The following is a 25,840-nucleotide window of genomic DNA, read 5'->3' as shown; positions in this document are numbered from 1 at the left end:
AGAACACGAAGCAGCGCAGCACCGGACTTTGAAACGTGCAGCGCTCATATTTTATTTATAGCACTTTTGAAGTTTAATCGTCACATTAAGCTGTATCGCGATTCTGGTCTGTACCCAAATTTAAGACCTCTTGAAATCATAATTAAGACAATTTAAGACTTTTTATGACCTTAAATTTGATAAAGTAAATTTAAGACCTTTTAAGACTTTTTAAGGACCCCCGGGAACCCTGAAGCTAACCGTTGTGAATCGGGCTAAAGTAAGGCAATAGTTTTGAACACTGGCTGGTTATGTCCTTGCTCAAATATTGATTTTGGATCATTTTTAACCAAAAAAAGTTACGGACTGCAGCTTTAATGAAAAATAACAAATGAAAAATATATAATCATAATCTATGACAAAAATACTATTAAAAACTGGGTTAGTGGATAATTTAGCAGCAAAAGTTATTCTAGAAAAATCATGAGTGCACAATTTTATAAATTCTAAACATTTAGTGAAATAACATTATTTAGTGGGGAACAAATAAAAGTGAATAAGTACAGGACTTACACATTGCTCTCTGTATTGTTGTAAAATACATTAATGAAAACAAGTAAATGTATTTACATATAAATTTAACAATAAAATTAAAAGACATTCCTTTTAAATGTATAGCACAGTAATAAAGGCAGCAACATATGATAGAGGAGTCCTATCTATCATATGTTGCTGCCTCCATTAGATTGTTAATAGCCTTAAAGGACAGAACAAGAAACGTTATAAATAATCTTTCATTGTGCAAAAGTATTATAATACGAAAAGCTCCAATACAGAGCAGCACAAAATGCTTATGCGCGTCCCGTACACAGAATGTCACAGCACGCTGCTCCGCATAGAGAAGTTCAAAGCACAAGAGATATTGATGCGTAGTTTATTAAATCTGTGCAATAATTTATTGAGCCTTTTCTTTTAACAGTTTTACTGTGTACTCTTGGAGAGAGTTTCATCATCTTGACTGTCCAAACGCGACACGCAGTTTGAACGCTGAATGGAGGATGACAGACAGCTGCAGCAGAGAGAAGCTTTTATGTTAACTTGAATTTAACGACTTAAATATTCATCTGTACCTCACATTAAACTACGGAACGGTTTCAGAACACTTGGACTTTGACTTTATGGTGCTTTATAATGATTATGATAATGAGTGCTTTCATGGGGCTTAACAATAACACAGAATAGTATATGCACAATATCGGATTTGGATCGGTCTCGTCTGACCGATACCCGATCCGGCAGAAAAGACCAGTATCGGAGCCGATACCGATCCTGAGTATCGAATCGATGTATCCCTAAAAAATATTAATACTTTTATTCAAGAAGGATGCATTAAACTGATCAAAACTGACAGTAAAGGCACTTATAATCTGAAGTGTTCCGTATATGACTTCTGAAGACATATAATAGTTCTTTGTCAAAGTTATTAGCTGGAAATATTGAGAAAAGTACCGTCTATATGTCTGATTCATGACTGAATCATGACTTATTCACTGATCTCAAATTCAACTCACTGACTCGCCACATTTAACAGACCACTGAAACAACAAGCTATCATGTGACTTTCATTACGGAACAGTCATTTGAACCACTTTTATGATATGTTGCTGCTTTTTAAAGCTAGAAAGCACTATTCATTGTAACTGCGTAGAAAAGCACAACCAGCACATTCCTCAAAATTTATCCTTTTGTGTTCAACGGACAAAATAAAATCATATAGGTCTGGAACAACAATTTTCATTTTTGGTTGAACTTTCCCTTTAACAAGATTCTACTACTTTCACATTCCTGATTTTTAACCAAATATTTACACTGATAATGTATAGATTTGATGGTAATGGTGTTACACAGCTAACTATTCTGCTGGGCAAAATCAAAGATTATGGGAAACATGCCAAAGGGTCTTTTCCACGGCAACTGAAATCCAGTTCCATCCTGACATAATCAACAATGAACACTCCAATGAATCTCCACCATGACCTTTCCCTTCGTGCACTCCGCCTTCTTGAGTATGTGTGAGCTTGTCGTTTTCCTGGTCTCCATCTCAAGAACCCCTTTGATTTACCATGATAACTTTAAAACAACCTGTATTTTTCTTATGAAATATGACCACAGAAAGCAGTAAAGCCCACATGAGAAAGAGCAGTACTAAGAATCCAGTGATTTATCCATGTAATAGCAGGGTCAGAGCGGAGAAGACACTGAATCTACAGCCAAATCTAATAAGGTCATGCAGCGTGCATGTGCTAAGGGCAGTGATGCGTCTACTCAAATTGGATATGGGGCAGGAGGAGGGGTGGCTGGTTTCTTGAGATCCGCCCTTCTTACCCACTCCAAGCATCTGAAACCATATTACAGACTTCCTTCAGGCAGCGATTAGCATCTCCAGGCTTGAGCTCAACACACTAATGTGAAGGAGGGACTCGGTATTCAGCACTGTTCAGCAGTGCGAACCGGGGCTAGCTCTGACTTCCTGTGCATTAAGACATGAGTGTGCTCAAACAAAAGGCCGTATTATTAGCCAAAGCTTTGGCCTGAGGCTATGAAGAGCTGGATTTTGGGGCAGGGGAAAAATCTTGTTTGAATTTTGCAGATGTTTTGCTTTTGATTCGGTAATAAGTCTAAGCTGCTACATGTGTAGGCCTTCACTGGGGTTTACCTTCACATAGTGAATCAGAGACTCCTCCTCGTTGACTTTGTATGTTTTCACGCCGTACTGTTTGGCTATTCTCAGGATGCGGTTTTGAGTGGGCCCAATGTACGCTCCTCCCAGATCCACCCATTTGGTCTCCTTATTCTGAAAGCACACAGATTCACAGTGAAATAGTCACTAAAATTTCTACAAGCCACGCTGAGACCAAAAAAAGGAAAAACAAAAAAGGAAGTGTTAGAATATGCATGCAAAGACAGCAGATTCCCTTCCATGTGTACGCAGCCTCCCACTAGGCATCTTGAAACTCTGTTTTGACTTTCGACAGACTCGCCGTGGTGGCGAATAGCCGACTTGTGCCAAATGACTCAAGGTTAAATCAGGTTAAAAAGCAGTGTTATTAACTTTAGGGGCATTTTTTTCTAACTTTATTAGATGCATGCATCACCTTTTGTCACAAATTCTTACATTTAATCAATAAATTCAAAGGGCTGTTACCGATCAAATATACCAGATAAACCACTATCAACTATATCCATTTTTGCAGTGCAGAAGTGGCACAGAAACTGCATCTGAAGTGGCATTTACATGTATTTACATAGACTGTTGAATGCAGAGGTGGCATAAATGTATTTACACACATGACATAAACAATGTTTCAAAGTATAATTCTGAATACTGAAATGTGAAGCAATGATTCTTGAAATAGGCAACATCACAATGAATGTGTTGACTCAAGGAGTGTATTTGTGAGTTAATGTTTTGTGAGTGACATACTCAATAATATTAAGTTGCACGTTGTTAAAACAACTATGATATTATAATATCGCACACACCCCTGGTTGTGATTATAATCTATGACTCATGTTCCTATCACACATGTAAAAGTAGACCGTGTGTCATGCAATGAAGTAATTTCATTTGCTTCAGATGAGTATCGTACCTGAACAGTGTAGGTTCTTCCACCAACACGGTTTCTGGCTTCCAGGAGCACAGGATTCAGGCCGCTCTCCACCAATAACTTGGCGGCACTCAGACCTGTGAATTGGGAATGTAAAAAATGCAGACTGTAAGATTTAGTAGACATAGTATATGTAAAAATATCTGCTAGATTGGTCTTTGAGAAAACTTATGTTTATTCAGGAGATGATGAAGAGAGAGAGGGAAAAGAATTTGTACTTTGGCTAACTGCTAAGACAGAGATTTAGAGTTCATTTGAGATGCCAGTAGTCTGTGGTCAGAAGTACTTTTTTCTTTCAAACTGTTCCTGTCCTGATAATATTAAAGGTTGTTCCTGTCTTGACAACTTACTTTCTGTCTGACTGTGCAGAGTAGTTATCAATAACAGTGTTGTTATTGGCTTTCTATTGAGTGTGATATCATGACTGACCTGCTAAAATTGACATCTACATTTTTAAACCTCTTTTGTGTAAGCAATATGTGGCATATAAATAGTTTGTCTTCCATTCGCCTCAACTTGTAAATTAAAGACAACAGGGGTCTGGTAAAATTAGTCAAACAGTCCTGGGAGTGGTGTATTCATATTAGGAACTGAAAATATAATCAAATTAGCCAAAGCATGTAATGAACATGCAGGGAGAAGATGTGTGGAACTTTGTGAATGGTATGCATGTCCAATTCTGTGGAAATCTGCAGGGTTCAACAAGTTTTTTTTTTTTTTTTTAATACAGACCTTGTTTGGCCTGTAGTTCTCACTTGCCTTGCAAACTTTTCCCAGGAACTGCCACAAAACAATTTGTGAAAACAAAAGAAAACAAAAAACACATTTAAAAAAAATTATAATAATTATAAAAAAAAAAATTATGTGTGTGTGTACACCTTTAAAGGTTTAGGGTTGGTAAGCATTTTTAATGTTTTTGAAAGAAGTCTCTTATGCTCACCAAGGCTGCATTGATTTAATCAAAAATACAGTTAAAACAGTAATATTGTAAAATATTTTTACATCTTAAAACAACTATTTTCTATTTGAATATATTTTAAAATGTCATTTATTCCTGTGATGGGAAAGCTCAATTTTCATCAGCTATCACATCAGTCTCATGATGCTTCCTAAGCTATAGTATCACAAGTCATTCTTGAAATTCAACAACACCTTATCTATGACAGCCTGCTAGATAAATACTTAATTAGTCCAATATCACAACAACAAGATTAAGTCTATCATAGAAAGCCAAATGTTAAAGTTTCAAGACATAAAAACCCATGTAAATGATCAACAAATGTAATACATTGTGACAACACAGCACTGGGCCAATAATACAGTGACATCTCCATCAACCAGTCTGAAAGTCTCTCCGGGTCTATTGTTGAAGCCTTGTGTCATGCGTAAAAAAATAAATAAAAAACTTCACACTCACAGTATCTAAGATGTCCCATGGGCAACACTATCAGTATAAAACCACTTATATATTTCAATAAATCTTTGCATCTTCCCTGCAATCAGTGAGATGAGATTCCCGTTTAACCCCCTGAGGCTGCGCAGTGATTATGGTGTCAGAGCAATAAATCAACAGTTTCCTCCAATGCATCACTCAAAACTAGAAGCCACAAGTGAGAACTAGGTTCCCTGCAAGGAAAAATCGCAAGTCAAACACCAATTCACAGGAGTTTCCTGTCTCTGAACACACACACATAAGGACTTCCTCTCCTTACAGAGGAAGTAAAACTGCTCCTGTGAATTTCATATGGTGTAATGACTTTTCACCATGCTGGAAATATGAACCAGCTAAAATATTATATATATATACACACACATCTAATAAAAAAATTAAGTTGGTCTTTTGCCCTTATGGAAATGAATGAGATTAATATTTTATCGGAAAAACCACATTTAGATCAAAATTGGAAAATGGCCTGTCAAACAAAAAAATAATTAAAAAGATAAACCTGTTTTCTATAACAGCTACAGTGATGTGACAATGCAGCAGAGAACATCTGAGGTCAATGCATGACCTTTGAAGCTTATATAATACTACAAACTGCCTTTGATAAGCGGAGAAAGTGGCAGACACCCAGACAAACAGCTTACCCAAACACACGGGCCAAACATCTGAAATGCTCTCCATCATTTGGGTTCTGTGGCCGACAGTGACCTACATCACGCAGACACTTCATTCGCTCAGCAACAGCACAGATATAAAAGAAACTGCAGAGGCTTACAAACCCTGGCCACAGCTGTGAAGTCTGATATCTGACAGGTTTGAAATGATTGTTTTACTAAATGATGTTTTGGCTGAGCCACAGAGCTAGAAAGAAATCCAATATAAACCTCTAAGGCTTTGTTCACACTACTAAAGACAATTTGGTTTTCAAATCCAATATTTGGGACTGACTGTCCATTTAGCAAATGATGAAATCTGATCTGTTTGTTCAGACAGCATAGCCAATATTACATGTATACATCAGTTACTATAGAAATGCGTCAGCACAATGACAAGAGACTCATACAACAACTGAGAGTGGCTGTTAGTGTGGAAAAAGAAGATGAAACTTGGCCATTTGGTTTGCTCATGTCCATCATGGCATTTTACACCTTCATGCATATACAGTGTTCAAAAACACTCACCACATGAGGAAAAGGTGTGCAAAATGCAAATAAATTTGGACTATATTTGGTCAGACTATATTAAAAACTTGATGATGTAACATTAATATCCAAAATATGGGGAAAAAACACATGAATTTCCACCATTCAGACAGAGACACGTTCCAAAGAATGTACTTTGGGTCAGGTATGTAAACATTGGAATTTAATGTGTTTTTGGTTCTCAGACCAAAAAATTAAAATAAATAAAAAATTGATGCCTGTCTGAACAAGGCCGAGAACGATAAATGAGCTCACTGTCGTATACGCTGTAGTGAAACCTGATTATTTAACCAGGTGGCATGAGTAGGAGGTATTCAAGTCTCACCCCAAAGTGAAATATTCCAAGAACCAATTCAAAATAACCTCATATTTCACACATGTATGCAATTACCGGCCAATCTGATGCTACCATGTTAAAGACAGTGCAAACAAAGTCATACTCACTACCACACATATTTGAGAGTTGTCTATATGATGTCTATAAAATATTATATGATCTATATGTTGTGTTTATTTTAGGGGTGTCAACGTTAACGCGTTAATATTTTTTTAACGCAAATTAATCGCTTGATAAGGTTTGACCCCAACTTCTTCCCGTCATTGCAGCGCGGAAGGTTATCTATCATTGTGTGATGAGGGTACAGCACCAGTGTTGCCAGGACAGCGGCACAAGTGGGCTATTTTGAAAATACAGTCGCAGGAAAAATTACAGAGCTGTGGTTTGCGTTTTTTTGGGCTACTTTTATAATGTACTGCGACCGCTCAAAGTGTATATAGACAAATAAAAATTAAAATAGATCCTTTTACTAATGTGTATTATATTTGGAATGTGTCCCTGGCATCTTAAGAACGGAGAGGCGGTTGTAACATCACAAACAACGTGAGTTTCAGCAGAGCACATGTTAAGACTTTTACACAGCAGAAATAAATATAAGAAATTATATTAGATAATAAACACACAATTACGATAGGATATATCTGTATGTGATTTTTTTGTTTTTGTTGAATGTGTACATCTGAAATGCTAATTTGTGCAGCGATATAAAAGGCTATAAATAGCATATTTTAACAACAGTAAACGACCAAATTCCACATGTGATCGCAAAAGGAAGTTATTACAAACACTCGATGGTGGTTTGAAGTGAGTTCTGTGTATTATTAATCTCATAAATTGTCTTATGTAGCATGATGCTAATATTAGCTCTAATGCAGCTGCAGAACAGGTCCAATTCTTCTTCATAATGCATTTTGTCATAATACTTCATGTAAGGTCGCAATAAATGTTTTGTTGTATTTATTTAGAAACACTTTTGATAATAGTTGGGTAAATATATACTGGGATTGAAGCGATGTGGCTTGGTAAACGTTTTATTGCCAGTATAAAGGCTGATAATGGCTGAATAAAAACAAAAGAATAATGATAAAAGAATAATCAGGATTATGTCTCATACCTGGCAGACGTGTGAAAGGTTCTGTTTCCTTAAACTAATTTGTCATGCATTTCTTTTTCAACATATTTACAGGTAAATCCTAGTATTTTAAATTTGTGATTAATCATGATTAATCACAGTCCACGACTGTGATTAACGCGATTCAATTTTTTAATCGACTGACAGCACTAGTTTATTTCCATTTGTCACTGCTTGGCTGAACTGAAAATATTCCTTTAACATAAAAAGCTCTCATGAGAGAAAGTTTGGTCTTGCATGTTTGGCTGTCTCAGAAGTATATATTTTCTTCTTTCTGAGACATTAAATGGTCAGGAAAGGAAGAAAAAAACTTGAAGTTGGCAGAAACATAATAGTAGCTGTGGTCTTTGTCACTCAAGTGCAGTACTGAAGGGACCACACTGACTGAACTCTACCACTGCCAAGTAAACACATATGGAACTGAATACAAAAACGAAGCTCGCAGTTTGCTAAAAACAACATGTTTACAATAAACACTGGCGACAGTAACAGTAAATGCACAGTAAACATCCCAAAGTGTGGTCAAGCTTAAGAAAGATTCGTGCTTGACTTTTATAAGATCACAATTATAGACTTGGGGCCGTTCACACAGGTCACGCTCTTGTGTTCAGACTGCAAAATATTTTGATTGTTGGTCTAAGTACACATGCATTCGGTTACATTCATGTTTTTTCTCTCAGTAGGCGCCCACATCTGTGCATCAGTCATTCAACTGCGTCTCTTAGTTGGACATCCTGCCAGTTTATATATTAATTCAAGTATTTTGCAATTCTAGTAGTCTTAAACTTCATGCTCTGTTTTCAGCCTTCACTGTTGCATTATTTTTTTTTTTACAGAAGATCTTTAAAAACAGCATGAAATAAATTCACCTTATATATTTTGTAAATGTACTTTATTGACCTTAGTCTGAACAAATCATCCATACATAAGATTCGTTAATAAAATTGACCTCATAATTTTTCATTTAAATATCATCTCGAACTTCAAGCGAAATGACAGACTTCTCTGATCATTTAGTCTGCTTCATGCCTTTTTTCCTTATTTTTTCACTTGGATATACTGTAGGTCATTATAAGGAAAAAAAGATCTGCTGCTTTCTTGCAACTTGAACTAAATCAAACACTGCAAACCTTTTAAATAACACAAATAATTAGTCTTTACAAACACCATCCCTTTTTTTTTTTTCAGGAAATGACAGACAAGTATGATTCAAAGACAACAACTGCCAGATAAGCGCTGACAAAGACATAAAGGCGAGTAAATAATGGCAAAATTATAGTTTTTGTTTTTTTATCCTTTCAGACTAAGTATCGAAGTTGCAGTTACTCATGCTCATTCAAGCAAAAAGACAAATTTTGGTCAAAAATACTGTAGAGACATTAAAGGTGACATATCAAGAAAATCTGAAAATCTTTTCCATGTTTAAGGTCCCCAGTGCATCTACCAACCCAGAAAACGTGAAAAAGAACAACCCAGTCTTTTTTTTTTTGGTAAGCCTTTCTCTACAAGCTTGTGAAAAATGAGCCGCTCAGATTTCACTCCCACCATGACGTAGAAAGTGGATTTATTATAATATTACCGCCCCTTAATCTGCATGTTTCCACCCACAGCCATTGTGTTTTAGCAAACGACAACGGTGTACCAGTTCTAAGACCATGGAGAAATGGCTGCACAGATGAGCATAGAACGCTATTTAGAGTCCCAGCCTCAGAGGAGACAAGAGAGCAGTGGATTTATTGATTTATTTACCTTATATTACGCTGTTGTCACACAGATCTAATATAATTTCTTTCCCAGCTGTTTACCTTCACAGACATAACCGACTGTTTTTGTAACTCGTGTGTTTTTAGCATAAACTTGTGTGCATTTGGCAGTTTAAGTGCAATAAGACATGAAAAAGAACTTGGTTCTTTATTACTCACATGCATATGCTTCGGATGTATGCGTTTAGAAAATCGTATATCAGAAGTTTAAACTAATATGGTTTAAAACGTATGATTTCAGCGTGATAGACATGATAATCAAAACCAAACATGTTTTTAGCAGATTATCTGAGGTATGAGCTGTAAAGACTGCCTTATTCTGGAAAAGTTGGCGGGGAGCAGCTGCTCATTTGTATTTAAAGATGCATGCACGAAAACAGCTAGTTTCTGCTTCCACTCAAAATAGGCATTTTAAAAATGATATAATAAATGATCTGAGGGGTGTTTTGAGCTGAAACTTTACAGACACATTCTGGGTACACCTGAGACTTATTTCACCTAGTGTAAAACGGGGCATAATGGGTCTACTTTAAAACCATAGCTTACAATTTAGCAGACAATTAAGTTTAAGCAGTCAATCTGGTTAAAATCTGCCATCCAAATAAGCTTAAAAGATCAAGCCATGAATCACGACTCTGCAACCTAAACACCCAGGCTCGGAAATACAGTCCCTGGAAGGTTTGTAAAATAAGCCATGGACTAATGAAAACCTCAGACCAAATGATAGTAAAAAATTAGTGCAAAATGACACATTACATAGCTAGCTACTATTTTACAGGAAGTGGCTCTAAATAAAGGCTGAATTATGACATACCTCACTGATCTATGGGACATGTATGTTTGGCAAAACTAAATCAGTTTAAATGATAAACACTTGAGTTGCATGCAACAGATTATCATTCACACATATGGAGAAGATATGACCCCAATTGGAATGTCAAATCACTGAGGAAAAGGTCAAACTTTCTTTGAAGAGAATTCTGGGAGATCAAAGTGCTTGTCTCTAACTGGGAAAGACTTAGCTACATTCTTTCAAGGTCTTTGTTTCCTTCTTTTCTTTGCATTTCCACCCAATTCATTTCTCATTCTACATCCACTCTATTTCTTCATCTTAAGTTGTTGCATCTGAACTTAACAACATGTCAAGCAGCATGAAACTAAAATAAGAGTGGAATTTACACATGAATAAAAACAAACAAAATAAAAAACTACATTTAAAAATACAGGATCTTCTGTGAAACTGGGGAATTTTGCAAGTAATAATACGCTCAGGTAGTAGAAATATATCTATTCTAATGATTATATTTCACAAGCAGTGCTTCATTATTGTAGCATAATTGAGGCGGTAAGGAATAACATGCAACTGTGTTGTGTTTTGGTCTAAAAATGTCCTCTGATCACGTACAATATTATAGAGACCTAGCTGATCATGATAAAACAACATATTTAGGATTCACTCCTTTTGTTGGTGCCGGTTCAGGGAGCCATTTACTAGGAAACAAGAGTCTGAGGGTGGATGGGGTTTCCGTGGCAACAGTACATATAAAGATGCAGTCGCTTGGCAAAGGTAAATCTATACCAATTACCTCCCTGTATTCACTGGGAACAAGAATCGGGCTGTGCACTCTTGCTCTAATTGACATGACATAACAAGATTAGGCTTTTCAATAAGACATCAAACAAAAGGTAAAGACGGTAAATCAGACAACATACTAGCTTATAGGCCTGATCTGGATCTTATGCAGCATCAATTTGTCCTGTAAGAACAGGGTTATGCACTTTTCTCTTGTTGCACAATTACTATATGCTGCAGCTGACCACCAAACCTTCTACATTTAACTAAAATGAGCATTAAAAGTAGTTTTTATAAAGTAAAGTCTACCGTTTGCATCCATGGTGAAACATTGAATTAATTACGCATGCATATTTTATATATTCATGCATGCAATTGTTGTAAATGCAAACAAGTATTAAAAAACTGATGTTATTTACATTTTTGTTCTCAAGACATTAGCAACAGCATTGTCATTGAGAATTATAACAATTGACCTCAAATCAGGAATACTGTTTTATACTAATGCATTGCATCAATATGTCTTTCCAAAATAGGCCAGGATTAGTTTACAACTCTGTTCCTTTGAAAGGTCAGGTCTAGAACTCTATCATATTACAATTTGCCATTAGTATTAATACTACAATCTAAACCCAATTGCTTTGTTTGCACTCTTACAGACCCTAATAAAACCTACAATTACAGACCAAGAAGAATCACATTTAAGAGGCTATGTCTGTCAGCTGTAGTGGTAATTGCACAATCACATTATCACAACACATTAACAGTCAATAAGCCATAGACTGGAGGTGACACAGGCCACCTTTAAGTCTGTGGTTCATCCCTCAATTAAAATTCTAATATCAGCTTTAGCAAGCAGCTCATTCATCATTTAATCGCACAAGACAAAAGTAACCAGGACTTTGAGAGAGTATTGTTGACTAGATAGAAATGGACCAATATAATAATTTAAATCTATACCGAAAAACTAGGCATTATTTTCATGTTATGCCAATAACAGCGTTCAATATCAAAACAGTGATATTTTTTTCTAAATAAATTGAAAATAAACTAAAATGAATGGTTTTAAATTTTACAAATGAATTTAGGTATTGTAATGCAAGTATAAAATTGATAATATAAAGAATAATCATTCAGAGATTATGCAAAATATTAGATTTAACAGAATTATTCAAATTATTAGTGTTTTTAAAGATTAACTTTAACATTAGATAACATAAGAAATCTAATCTATGTAAAAAATAGGTAAAAATGAGCATTAACAATTAAATATACAATATCATCCAATATATAAAATAGAAATAAAAAAAATACATTATTAAAAATAAAAACCAATGGTACTAATATTTCGTGCATTCCTATTTAAATGCATGAAATATAATGAAAGAAATGTTCATCTCCATATTTGAAGATATCATACACTACATAAAATAGTCACATCGTTGTTCAGTACCAATATCTAAGTATCCCTAAATCAGGGTAAATAAACTAGAGAAGCAATATTTGTGGTTAGTTTTTTTTTAGCAGTATTATAATAACAAAGTAATTTGCTCTCTAACCTCAGCTGTGCAGCAGCAACATGCTTGGGCCTATGACCTGAAAGCACAGCAAACAAGAACTTTAATGCATTTTTCTGTCTACATTAAAGCATGCTTAATTCCTTTACATGGTTTAAATATGCACCAAGTCAATTCAACACAAAGGAAAGGAGGTTTTCTTAAATTTCAAAAACATGTACGTGACAGCACGCACAGTTCCTGATGCTTCATGCTCTTCTAGAAGCAATTGCTTTCTATAATAGGCTCCAACATCGATGTTTAGATGCATTATTGAAAAGCAATTACAGAGAGATCAGTGAAATGGCATGTTCTCCTGCAACCACGAGGACAGTTGTTCTTCTAAGAGAGGAACAGAGCAGTATTATCTTAAGTTGCATAACGAAGCCAGTCAAGCTGGAGACAGGCTCGTCTCTGCACGGCTCAGAGAGGAAAAAACCAGGCCAATGACGTTTGTTTACACAAGCTTAGAGGACACTGCAAAAAGGCATTTAGGCATTTGAGTATTTCCCTAGCTCTCTAGGACTATGCAGACATGTTTTTCCAAGTTCAGATGTTTGGTTTACCACTATGTTTTTTAAAAAAGGATCATAAAGAGAGTGACTGGAGATATTAAAGAATGATTCCAAATTCATCAAAATGTGCCGAGCTCTAAAAATCACTTTCAGAGATCCACAGCTGTATTTATTACTGAAATAAACATTGTTTCCGTAATTTTGAAGAGGTGTTAACACATTTCTGAACTGACAAAACAACCAAAAGTCTTGTCTAACAGAGCTGGCAGTTTCCAGGAAAACGAGTGACTGCAACCTAAATCAATGTGGCTGTGTCTGAGGCGACAATGTTGAGAAAAGTTTAACTTTTCTAAGTCTGGTTTATTTTACAGTTAATTCTGTGCAATGTCTGACTGAAGTTTTATTTTGGACACTACCATTCAAAGGCTTGGGTTTGGTTAGGTTTTAATGTTTATGTTTCTTCTGCACAGAAAGGCTGCATTTATTTGATCAAAAATACACTCTAAACTGTATTGTTCAAAAATTATAACATTACTGTATAATATTGTGCAATGTTATTGACAACTGTTTTCTATCTTAAGATATTTTAAAATGTCATTTATTCCTGTGATGGTCACATCATCCTTTAGAATTCATTCTAATATCCTGAAACATTTCTTACATTATCAATGTGTAAAAGAGTTTGCTGCTTAATCATTTTTGTGGAAACCGTGAAACACTTTTTTATATATTCTTTGATGATGAATAGATTTCCAAAAAAATTATTTGATACTTTTGTAACATCATCTTTACTGTCACTTTTGATCAATTCAATGCATCCTTACTAAATAAAAACACCTTTATTTATTTATTTATAAACAAATAAAAACAAACTAACCCCTAAATTTCTGAATGGTAGTACGTCTTTGCAAAGCCATCATTACACAAACACTCATGAAGAGGTATGTGTCAGGGGCGTTTCCTCCGAGGAGGCGAGGGAGGCAGTGTCTCCTCTCCTCAAAATTGGATGAGAAAATAATCGATTTTACAAAAATAAAACAGCGCAAATATGACTAAATATGATATTAAAATTCTATAAGTCACTCGTTTTCATAAAGTAACACTGTCCAACAGCGACACCTGCAGGTAAAGTTACAGCGGAGGCTTGCCTCCCTTCGGTCCATTGACTTTCTACAGAGACCCCAAAGCGTGCCGTGACTTTAGGCGCGTTCGACTTTAAGCGGCGCTGCGCAGAATGGTAAGTGTATGACATCAAAGTACCGCGAGAGCCATTCGAAAGCATAAGGATCCATCTGCTCTCTTATCGCTCTCACGGTACTTTGATGTCATACACTCTCTGCACAGCGCCGCTTAAAGTCGAATGCGCCCTTTTCTGGAGGCTCATTAGGTGTGTTCGACTTCATGCGGCGCCGCACAGACCTATCGGCGAGAATAGCCGCTTGCAGTCGGGGGCGGAATTGAAAGCGGAGACGTGAAGTCGGACTCTTTCTGCTTCCGGTAGTGATGCTCTCGCGGTGTTTGGATACTCTTATCACAGATGAAGTGAATAGGCTTGTTTGAGATTAGCAAAATCTGCGCAGAACCGATCACCGGTGATCGCCGCGAGATGCATGCCGGTTAGAAAAGTGTCCGAGTTAGGTCCGCCTTGCTCTGATGTCACCCTGAGGTGTGCCAAAAAACTCTCGCGACGGCGAGGCGGCTGTGTCGGATTGAGCAGTCGCGCGCAGTTGCTCTCCACCGACTGCGCTGATCAAAAGCATGATGGGAAACGACTGACTGACGACACAGCCTAATGCTCATTGGTTCAGACAACCGTGATGCTGCATTCTCTTCTAAAATGTTTTATTTATTAAATCTGATTTCATACGATTATGTATCTAAATTATGCATGAATATTTCCAAACACTATGACAGTGCGATCTCTGGGTGAGATATGTGATTGTTGCCATATTTCAATAAAAATCTAAAATACACGTTTGTATTGAAGTAGAAATGGATGACAAATACGCATTTCGTATGGAATTAAATAGCAAGCACTTTGAGTGTCTTGTTCATCATATTGCTATTCATATAAAAGCAACAGAACTGAAATTATATCATGTTTATCAGCAGCACAGCATATGAGTGAGAATAACGCGATATCTGCCTTTGATCTCGTTGGTATCTGTTCCACTTCGAGAGGTCAGAACTGTCCGTCTTGACTGCTCTTATTTCACTCCTCCCCTCACTGCAGCCGCCTACTCTCGCCTACATTTCAGGCGAGGCGCATCTCAAACAAGCCTAATAACATGCAGTATTTGTCAAATGCACGGACGTTTCAGAAATGTTTTCATGAGCAACAGAAACACTTTTTATATACTGCTTAATACAGGGCCATCTGTTCAAGAATAAAGTTCAACATAAACATGTACTATTTAAATACCAATAAGCCTTTATCAGTGTTTTTTTATTATTAAATGTGACTCATTATAACATTGTGACTATACAGTAAAAAAAAAAGCTTTTACTGTTCTAAAAACAGATTTGTGGGCAGTATTTTTTTTTATTATTATGCAAAAATTATACAAAGGTTTGTACAAGCATATACAACTCACAACAAGTACAAAAACAAATAAACATTCATAAGAATATGTAAAGTGAATTCATGCCAGGGGTAAAATTACAACAATTTAAAGTAACAAAAAGCTTCATAGGTCTTTCTTGCTTTTTTGTTCTTAATTTTATCTAATGTAGTAGTACCATTTGTTTAATCTCTTTTTATAAAATGTTCAAAGTTTGGCTTAGCTTCCATTTTTCACACGATTGTGATATTTTCCTAGTAAAATAATATTTGTGAGCTGTATTGGAATAGAGTGGGGGAACTATGACATCACTTTGTAGGCGGATCGGCGGTTAGCATGAAACTGGTTCCTTCGACAAAAAACCAATAGGACGTGTGTCGCATTTCAGGGGCAAAGCAAAAAAAACAACATCGAACAACAATATAAAATTCTGTAAACTATTCATTGGTTATCCTAAAATTAATTGAATTACAAATTATACTACAACTGGAAAATACTGTATATTGATAAACTGTTCGGCGTGATGACGTTTAATGTCTCCGACAGCGTCTGTAGTCCCATTTAGCAACTTGTTAGCAACCGTCTTTTTTAAGAAACATAACAGCTTAAAGAAATCACGAGTGGGGTGTAACTGGTGTGTTTTATGTCGTAGAATAAAACGTGAAAGTATCTTGAGCCTGTGTGAACCACGGACCTTATTTTAGGGATTTAACCAAAATCCCATTCAGAAAACCCATTGACTCTGGGACGTTGGAACCGGAAGTGCTAAAATGCTAACTCGCTTCCGGGTTTTCGCCTACAAAGTGACATCATAGTTCCCCCACTCTATTGAGGATGTTAGAAACACACGTCATTGTTGTCATGTGGTGAATTTGGCCAATCGTGAAACAGCTGTGTGGTCATCAGCGCTCCCGCAGTTGCTCTGGAGAAACTGCACTACTTTGATGCCACATGTGACAGTGACGTGGCGTCGGCGCCAGTTCATGTCGGACAAATTTTCTAACCGGCATGCACTTCTTCAAGTCAGCCGCCGATCGAACACACCTATTGAAATGAATGGGGGGAAATCACGTGAGAGGAGGCAATGCCACCACCATTGGAGGTGATTGGTTCGTACGATAAATCCCGCCTCTTGTTTTCGTGCGAGCTCTCGGCCTGAATGAAGAAAATAATGGCGTTATTGACTAATTATAAAGTAAGTAAACAACTCTCCCGCTTAGATATCACTGCTTTGTGTCATGTCAAAATGAAACATGAAATGGCTTGAAAACATGATGACTGTGTCAGTTTTTAGTGAGCATTCAGCTTGATGAAATGAAAGATGTATCTTCGTGGCTGTGACAATTTTTGTGACAGGGCTTTTATGTCGATGAGCCGAAAAAAAGTTGACTATTAAAAAAAAAACAGCTGAGCATCAGTTCACAAATAAAAAACGGAGTGTCTATTTACAAGTGCATTACACTAACTCCGCCCACCAACGTGTGATTACAAAGCATTACTGAAGACCATCATTCAATAACAGCTCCAATGGCGCAGATGGTGAATTACTTGTAGAAGTCGTTTTTGACGCGATCGACGCGGGTTCGAATCCGTGTTTTGCCGAACTTACCCCCCCCCCACCTTTTCAAATCAGATATCACGTCGGAAAGGCATGTATTTTCAATAATAATGAAGGAAATAATCTAAAAGTTGAACTTAAAGTATCGGGTAGGGTTATGGTAGGTGTAGGGAGGGATTTAATGTCCCAGTAAGGTGACATCCATTTAGTAATTTGAATTAAAACTATAATTTACACTGAATATGTTATTACTGCATACTGTTTTATAATGTACTACAATACTGAGGTGCAGAACTGCCACGGTTTGCAATAAGTAGTATAATTAGCAGAAAATCCAGCTGTAAACAGAATCTATAGCTATCTGCACTGAGTGTAAACACACTAAGACATGAATTTTATATATATTTATATATATATATATATATAAACTTATAACTGCCTCCTCATTTTAAAACACCACCGCACGCCACTGGTATGTGTATATACCTTGTCAATAAGCACAAAACCACATTGTAAAAGTGACCCATTCTGACACTTCACAGGAACGGCCTGTGAATCTCCATGCTTCCGGCCTTTCCTGGCTGTCTTCCAAAACAGGAATGCCAAAGTTCTTTAGCAAGAGCAGGACACTCACCAGGAAGCGTCAGCGTCAACAGCCTCCGCAATTAGATGTGGAATTCCTGCCCTCCACTTGCACACCCCATGAGAGCTGTTGCTGAGACCTACTAGAGTTCTGAGCAAAACAACTTCCTAATGCTTTTGTTTCTGACAGCTATTTCTACATGTAAGCCCAAAGAGACATAAAGAAACTTTATATAAAAATACTTTCCCCTTTCCTAATTTGATATGCACATTCACCTATCATTAAGGGTTATTTTCACATATAGTTTATTTTAAAAGAACCAAACCCAGTTCACTTAAAGTGAACCAGAAAGGGAACCAGCCAAAGTGACCTCAGTCCTTTTGGTGTTCCAAATATAGTGAACACAAGAGAGAACCTGGTTCTTTTTTTGGTACTCTTCAGCACTGAAGTGATCACCTCAAACCCTTTCTTGTTCACACCACAACTTAATAAGGACTCAGACCCCAGATTCTGTGCAGCAGAGGAATACTGGAGTCTGGAAAACTTAGAAGATGAAGTGGACGTGGAAGGGGGAGAGGAAGAGCTGGCAATCCCTGATCATGTTACCGGTCAAGACATTTGCAGAACTTTAATAACGTATTTCAGTCAAATTTAAAATTAAATACATACGTTATGCATAATGTTAATTCAACTTCCTTTTTTTTTATCAGATAAGATTGAAGATAAGTTGTACATTTTTTTTCTTAATTAAAAAAAAAAAATCTAAACGAAAAGCGTACCGGGACATCATTGACATCAGGTGGTCTGAATACGGTTCTCTTTTGGGTCCTTTTAGGGGCGTCTGATATCACTTTGTTTGTTCAGATATACAAGCTGAACCACACACAAAACACCCTAAATTATTTGTAGGCTGATTTCTCTGATGGGCGTAAACAGAGTGGTTATGTGGTGCTATCAAAGACCAGTCCAGCACTGGTTCACCCAATGTCATGAGTTTGGGTGCTGGACTTTCTGTTTTTCTGACCAGTGACAGAAGTGGAGAGATTTAAAAAAATAAAGTTTACATAAAACCTATATGTAAACAATAATCTTTGCCAAGAAATTTGCGCTATGGACCTTAATGATACCTCAAACTGCCTGACTTATTGAAGAAAGGTGTGCTCATTTTTACTTTAAAATGAGCCAAAATATCCAATAAAATCACATTATATATGGCTTGAGACTCTCCTTTAGAAACCAACTGCAATACAGACTTGGGCTCTTTTGTTTTGGCAAGTAAGGAACCACCTAACATTGCCCTTGCAACCAGAACATCATGGTAACATGCTGACAATATATAAAACATCCTAGGATCATGACAGCAACGTTTGCACAAGAAAGAGCCAGTAATATTTCAGGAAATATAGTTCATTTTCCTTTTGTTATTTTTGTTTTGTTTGTTAAGACTAGTGGTACAGAAATTATGGTTTAAATTTACATTTATGTATTTAGCAAACGCTTCTATCCAAAACAACTAAAACATTGTATTCAAGTTCTTCATTTTATTAGTTCCTGGGAAATAGAACCCATGACCTTGGCGTTGCTAGCACTCTACTGTTTGAGCTGCAGGAACTTCGACTTTAAACATGGGAATTAAATGTAAACTGTGACAATTTAATTCAGTCGTTGACATGAAACAATAACGTCACAAGGGTAAAGGTGTCATTTCCATTGTTTAGCTGAAAGGCTTCAGTTGTCTCTCTTCTATGTCAAGCACAGCCCCTGTGGCGCTTGACAACAGACACAAATACACATTTGCTGTCGGGTGTTCTTGGATCCCAGGGAGCATAAAAATGAGTTGTCAGCTTTGTTTACCACCTCTGCCAACATGCTGTCTCTCTGAGCACCTCCAGTGGCTTTGCAAATAGTAATTGGATTTGCAGGGAGTGCTGGGTCGTTATTAAAAGGTCCCCGAAGCAATGTTGCATTTCTTTTCAACCCACTTTATGAGGTTTGGTTAGAATAAGAAGAAACTCTTGATTTTCTTCAAAGGCCAACAGGTGAAAAACATCCGCAATGGATGGATGGATGTACGATGACAGCCAATTTGTGAAAAAACTTTTGTCTCTTTCTATCTACTCCATGTGTCAAAAGCAGACAGTCCTGGATCATATTTACATGAACTGCAACATTTTTAATGCATTACTGTACAAATCAGATCATGAAAAATAACTTACATGTCATTGCATGAATTGCACTGCACCTTTGACCAGAGGGTGAATGTGTAACTAGCTTCACACTACCAATGACGTGCAATATTCCACACATGCATTAATGGCAAATGTTTTACAGATTCAAAAGTGCAGTTTGTTTAGCATTGACTCGTATAAACTTGGCAGTGAATCAAAATTCTGATTCTGAAAAGGTTCTACAGCAATAGTTTGGGTGATGCCGGGTCCATGGTGCACCATGTGTGGCCTTGTTACATAATAGTGACTGATTACATTCATTGGCTTTTTTCAAGCAGAGTAGTACCTTTATTTTCTGAAACAAAGTCTGAGTTTGATTAATCAGTAGCCTATTAAGAGTTAATAAACTGTGATCTACATAACTACAGTATACAGTATATAGTATATAGTCTTCTTGCATATCATATAAAATCGAAACCATCAATACTGTCTGCATGAATAGAAATAAAGTTTCCATCAGGTTATCGGTAGGACATCTTGATGCTGTTTTGCTCAGTTCTGTATATCCATGAATGCTGTTCTTACACAAGCAATATTTCATCCTGTGTGCACTCCCTCTGAGCTGGGTTTAAATTATCACGCCTGTATATAATAATGCATATTCACTGTGGGAACAAGTCAGTTTAAACAAAGTAAATGGAATTTCCTGTCAGGTCATAATCATAAGGACGTTATGCTGTGCTTTTAGGCAACTCTACACAAAATAGGTCACATTCTAGGACCGACTGAAACAGAATCCTTATCACGTAGTATTTTCTAATCAATACTGCATCCTACTGTAGTGCAAGATATTCATAAATCTCTCTGCAATCTCTGTAAAATCAACTTCCCAGGGAAGTGTGGGTTTTCCACCAGGGTCAAAGGACACTACTTTTCTCATTGGGATTATTGTGATATAGAGTTTGACAGGTTTAGGCTTTTAACGCTACACTGATTTGATCTTATTTAACCATGAGTTGCATACACATTCTTCAAAGCAATGTTTAACAATGATTTTGTATGGGTTAAGCCTATGAAGAGCACCAGAGCATTGCAAGTATGTGCATGCGAGGACTGCAGCATATGTGTGTAGCTGACGCATGTTTAAGGAATTTTCTTTTTAGAAGTCAGTTTACGTTAACATTTATATAAATATTAAAAAAAAAAAAAAAAGTATATTCTGGGTTAACCACATTCGTCATTTTTAAACATTATTTGGGCATTTTCTAGTTCATTTTAAATGGTCTTGCTCAACATTTTTAAAAGAAAATATATTTTATGAAATATCTTAATATGAGGTGATTAAAACTGTATGTATAATGTATGATTATAAAATAATAAATGATAAAAATATTGTTTGAAATTGAGTAGACAATGTCATTCCACATAAGATAACCTTAAATATAGTTTTAGGTGTGAAATGCCCATGTCTTGAGAACATGTTGCATCTAACAAGATTTTCTATAGATCTTTTTCAAATAAATAAATGGACATGAAATATTGTTTGAGCTAAAATATACAGTTAAAATTATTAGAGACATAAAACAAGACCACAAGGATAGATGATCAGTTATGCAACATTGCTGGTCATTATTCTGAAATATCTGATGAATGCAGTGATTGACTAATCAGAATCAAGTATTGCAGACAAAGTGTAATAAGGATGGGTAGTTTACATTGCAAAATGGGCAGCTAATGTTATCTAGTTTGACATAATTCATCTAAAACTATTATAAACAAAAACATATATATTTCTATAATTATTATAAATGCAGAGTATACTAGATGCTTAGCCTAACAGTAGAAATTATGAAATATTTGTTCTTTCAAAAAAAATAAAATAAACTGTCATATTGCAGGACCTTTCTAAATGAGCTAGTGAAGGTAAACGTGATTTATAAAAATATACACTTGTTTATACACACGTATATTTTAAACTAAAATATCATGTTGAGTAGCCTATAAAAAAAAAAAGTTAATGGGCATGTTATATATAACTACCAGCTTATATGGTACCAGCTACCAGCAACACTGTTGCTTACCACTTAACTGCCTCTGCCTCTGGCGTTATGAATATGAAATAATCATGTCACGGAAGTGGAAGAGCAAGTTCAGGTGACACCGCGAGCAAATTCACTTGAAGTCTGCAGAACTAACCCTGTCCTTTTGGCAAACTAACACAGTCCTATTTAAAACGTAAATATGCATTATCATTTTTAAACGTAGCCATGGTACAGTGTTGTTATAAGGTGTCTAAGCTTCTTAGGAAATGGAATAGTCGTTCAGCACGGGTCTGTCGCGCGCCTTATTTTGCTCTATAACGATGATCATAACTCAGCATGACTACCATTAGCCTGTAATCTTCAGTGATATAAAGTTACTTTAACAGTGCGTCAATTGCAATGAGATTATTTTAAGTTTTATGCGCTATTTTGATGACACTAACCTGAGATGCCTCCGCCAATCACAATCACGTCGTATGCGTTCGCAGTCATGGTGCTGTTCGTTTCACTGGCGCTCCGCTCAGAGCAGAAGAGCCGCTCCGCATCTGTGTTCAAAGCATTCTGAGCCCCGCCCCCGCCTCCTATCATTGGGAATGACAGATTAGAAGAGCACTGGGGTAAAAGCTCCCATCTGCGTGCTATGTAATGAGTGCCAACAGGAGGAGCACATATTTCTATTTTAACAGTACAACATTATTGTACAAATAGATATTTAAAAAAATATACGAACATTTGATTATACAATTTTAATAAAATGAGTGTATAAATTTATTGTAAAAATATATATACATATGATAGAGTCATTTCATGGTCCTCGAATTTGATTGGTCAACCAGCGTTCCAGAACTCAACATTTCACTGTTTTGCTGTGTCTGAAATTGCTCACTAAATTTAGGCTACAAATTCACTCAGTAGTGTGCACTGTAGCCCCGCCCCTTTTCAGCACAGCGATCGTTGTCTTCTGTCTTCCGGTTTGTACATCCACAGCATGAAGGTAAGGTCGTACGAATTTATGAATTAACCACTGGTTTTAAAATCTTCCCGGTCTACTGACATGTTATGACATCACCTTCGAACATTACAATGCACAAGATAACTTTCGTTAACTCAGTGTTTTACAATAAGTAAATCCACTTCACCAGCTCACTCTTCAACAGCGAAAACTGAAGTTCAAAGAGAAAATTCTAAAGATGGCTACGCGCTTGTTTCTCTGACGCAAAAGGTCTAGAAAACAACCAATGAACATATGCGAATTCAAACCCTGACGTAGTGTGTGTCATCAGCGTTGTTTTAATGTGCTAAACCGCCACTGAATTCACCTGTAACAGGTTTTTGAAAGCCCAAACATCAGTGTTTTCTTTTGCGATGGGAAGCAGAGCTGTGCAGCAATTTTTTAACTTGTGTTGTCTACCGGTTCACAATCGCTCAGTGCAGTGTTTCTCTCACTAGTGCGCATGAAGCAGAAAATGGAAAACGCTTCCGGTTACTCATGTAACCTCGGTTCCCTGAGATGAGGGAATGATACATTGCTATGGGAATTATCCCTTCCTCCAAATACTACTGAAGCCTTATTGAATCACGCCAGTGAAACTGGCCAATGGCGTTCAAGCGCGCAAAACATGAGGGGGACTCCCACTCTATATAAGGCAGCGCTTGTACGTCATCCATTCAGAATCTTGACTGAAGCAACTTGGCATTCTAAGATCCGGCAATAAGAGCAATGTCTCGTTCCCTCATCTCAGGGAACTGAGGTTACGTGAGTAACCGGAAGCGTTCCCTTTCAATTCGGTCACTTCTACATTGCTATGGGAACGTATAAAATCCCACCGTGTCACAGCGATGGATCATGGCTCGACTAAGTATGTTAAGCTTCACATACAGAACCGTAATGAGAGCGGCAATGGTATTGGCGCTTTTGGTAAACACAGCTCAGTCTACAGGACCTGGTCAAAACCATGTAAAAGTCAAGTAAACTAGACGATGCCATGTCACACCAGGGGCGGAGTTTACTCCGGTGAAACAGAGAATGTCAAATGGTGGTGGCTTCGGCGCCTTCACATATAGATTAATTTAAGTTTGTTTAATTTCAATGAAATTATGTGTTGTGATGCAAAGGCCGTACTGGTGCTCAAATAAGTAGAGTATGATGGTGATCATGTCCTAAAAGATGTAATGAACTATATCATAACAATGTGATAAGCTGATAGGGGACAGCATTGAATTGGTGGTACATCAATACAGGGGTGTATACGACCTGGTCGAAACCACTTAGGCATGCCGCTCAGATCATAACTAAGGCTGAATAGGCGGGTGCGCCGCTCGCACTGACAGCACATGTGAGACAAGCGACGATACATCTAGGTTATAAAACCTTACGAAAGTGCTGGGTGACGACCAGCCTTCTGCCATACAAATGTCATGAATAGGCCCATTTGCCCAGGCCCATGAGGATGCAAGTCCACGGGTGGATTGGCCCGAACCCCTATAGGACATTCCACGCCCTTAGAGTCATAAACCAAAGCAATTGTGTTGACAATCCAGTGTGACAGCCTTTGCTTGGACACAGGCAGGCCTTTTGTGCGCTCTCCGAAGCATACAAATAGCTGCTGCGAGAGCCTGAACTGTCTAGAGCGCTCAATATAAATTGAGCGCACGTACAGGGCACAAGAGTGTATTAAGCAGCTCCGGCATGGCCAGTGTTTAAATGGAGTTGAAAGCACTTTAGGCACATAACTTTTCCTAGGCTTTAAGGTAAGTCTGCAATCACCTGGCCCGAACTCAATACACAAGTTGTCAATTGACAGAGCTTGCAGGTCACCAACTCGCTTAACAGAGACCAGCGCGAGTAGCAGCGCTGTCTTGAGAGAGAGAGAGCGCGCAAGCTCGCTGATTGCATGGGGTGTGAGAGTGTCAAGCACAAGCACCAAATGCCAAGTGGGCAGGGTGGAAGGGCGAGGAGGGTTCAGCCTTCTTTTAAGAATCGTATGACCAGGTCATTTCTGCCTATTGGGCGATTATCAACGTGCGCATGAAATGCCGCTATAGCGGCCACATACACTTTCAATGTGGAAGGCATACGACCACTATCAAATCGTTCTTGAAGGAAGGCAAGAATTAATGGTATTGGGCAGCTGAATGGGTTTTGCCCCGCAACCCGCACCAATTCGTGAAAACTTTCCATTTATGAGCGTGAAGGCATCTAGTGGACGGAGCCCTAACCTCAGAGATAGTGTTCAACACGCGCCGAGGAAGCGCATCTGTTACAGGCAAGCTCCGTTGAGCGTTCTGACTCTGGATTTCGGTGCCATATCGTTAACTGAACTTGAGAGAGGAGGTCTCTCCTCAGTGGGATAGTCCAGTATCTCCACCAGTTCTGGGAACCACAGCTGGTTGGGCCATTTCGGTGCCACTAACAGAACAGATTCCCTTTCCTCTCTGATTTTGCAAAGCACTCGAGGCAGAAGTTTCACTGAAGGAAAGGCATACTTGCGTACTTTTGGCCAGCTGTGAGCTACTGCATCCACTCAAGGGGAGAGTGTGTCAGTGAATAAAACAGCGGGCAGTGAGTGTTCTCCGCTGAAGCGAAGAGATCCACTTCCGTCCTGCCGAATACACTCCAAATCATGTTGACTGTCAAAGGGTGTAATCTCCACTCTCCGTGGATCACCCCGCCCCTCGACAGTAAGTCTGCTCCATAATTCAGGAGTCCGGGGACATGTACTGCTCGGATGGAGATGAGGTGTTGATCTGCCCACAAAA

At 37.5% G+C, this 25,840-nt stretch overlaps 1 protein-coding gene across 2 annotated transcripts in view; it reads right to left on the bottom strand.

Annotated features, from left to right (window-relative positions):
* mao (monoamine oxidase) overlaps positions 1–22,642 on the bottom strand; it is a 41,145-nt gene extending 18,503 nt beyond the window's left edge. Inside the window, exons 1-3 of one of the 2 annotated variants that reach the window (XM_058787725.1) lie at positions 22,525–22,642; positions 3,630–3,724; positions 2,696–2,833 (exon numbers count right to left, since the gene is read on the bottom strand). In XM_058787725.1, coding sequence (XP_058643708.1) covers positions 2,696–2,833; positions 3,630–3,724; positions 22,525–22,573 — 282 coding nt within the window. In that variant the 5' untranslated portion in view covers positions 22,574–22,642. Of the gene's footprint in view, positions 1–2,695; positions 2,834–3,629; positions 3,725–6,737; positions 6,779–22,524 lie in introns of those variants that run through there. The other variant, XM_058787726.1, reaches the window with a different exon arrangement.
* Positions 22,643–25,840: the final 3,198 nt, after the last annotated feature.

The sequence above is a fragment of the Onychostoma macrolepis genome, chromosome 09 (assembly GCF_012432095.1).
Source record: "Onychostoma macrolepis isolate SWU-2019 chromosome 09, ASM1243209v1, whole genome shotgun sequence".
NCBI classification, from domain to species: domain Eukaryota; kingdom Metazoa; phylum Chordata; class Actinopteri; order Cypriniformes; family Cyprinidae; genus Onychostoma; species Onychostoma macrolepis.
The sequence above is the reverse complement of the archived record's forward strand: the minus strand, read 5'-3'. Positions and strand labels throughout refer to the sequence as shown.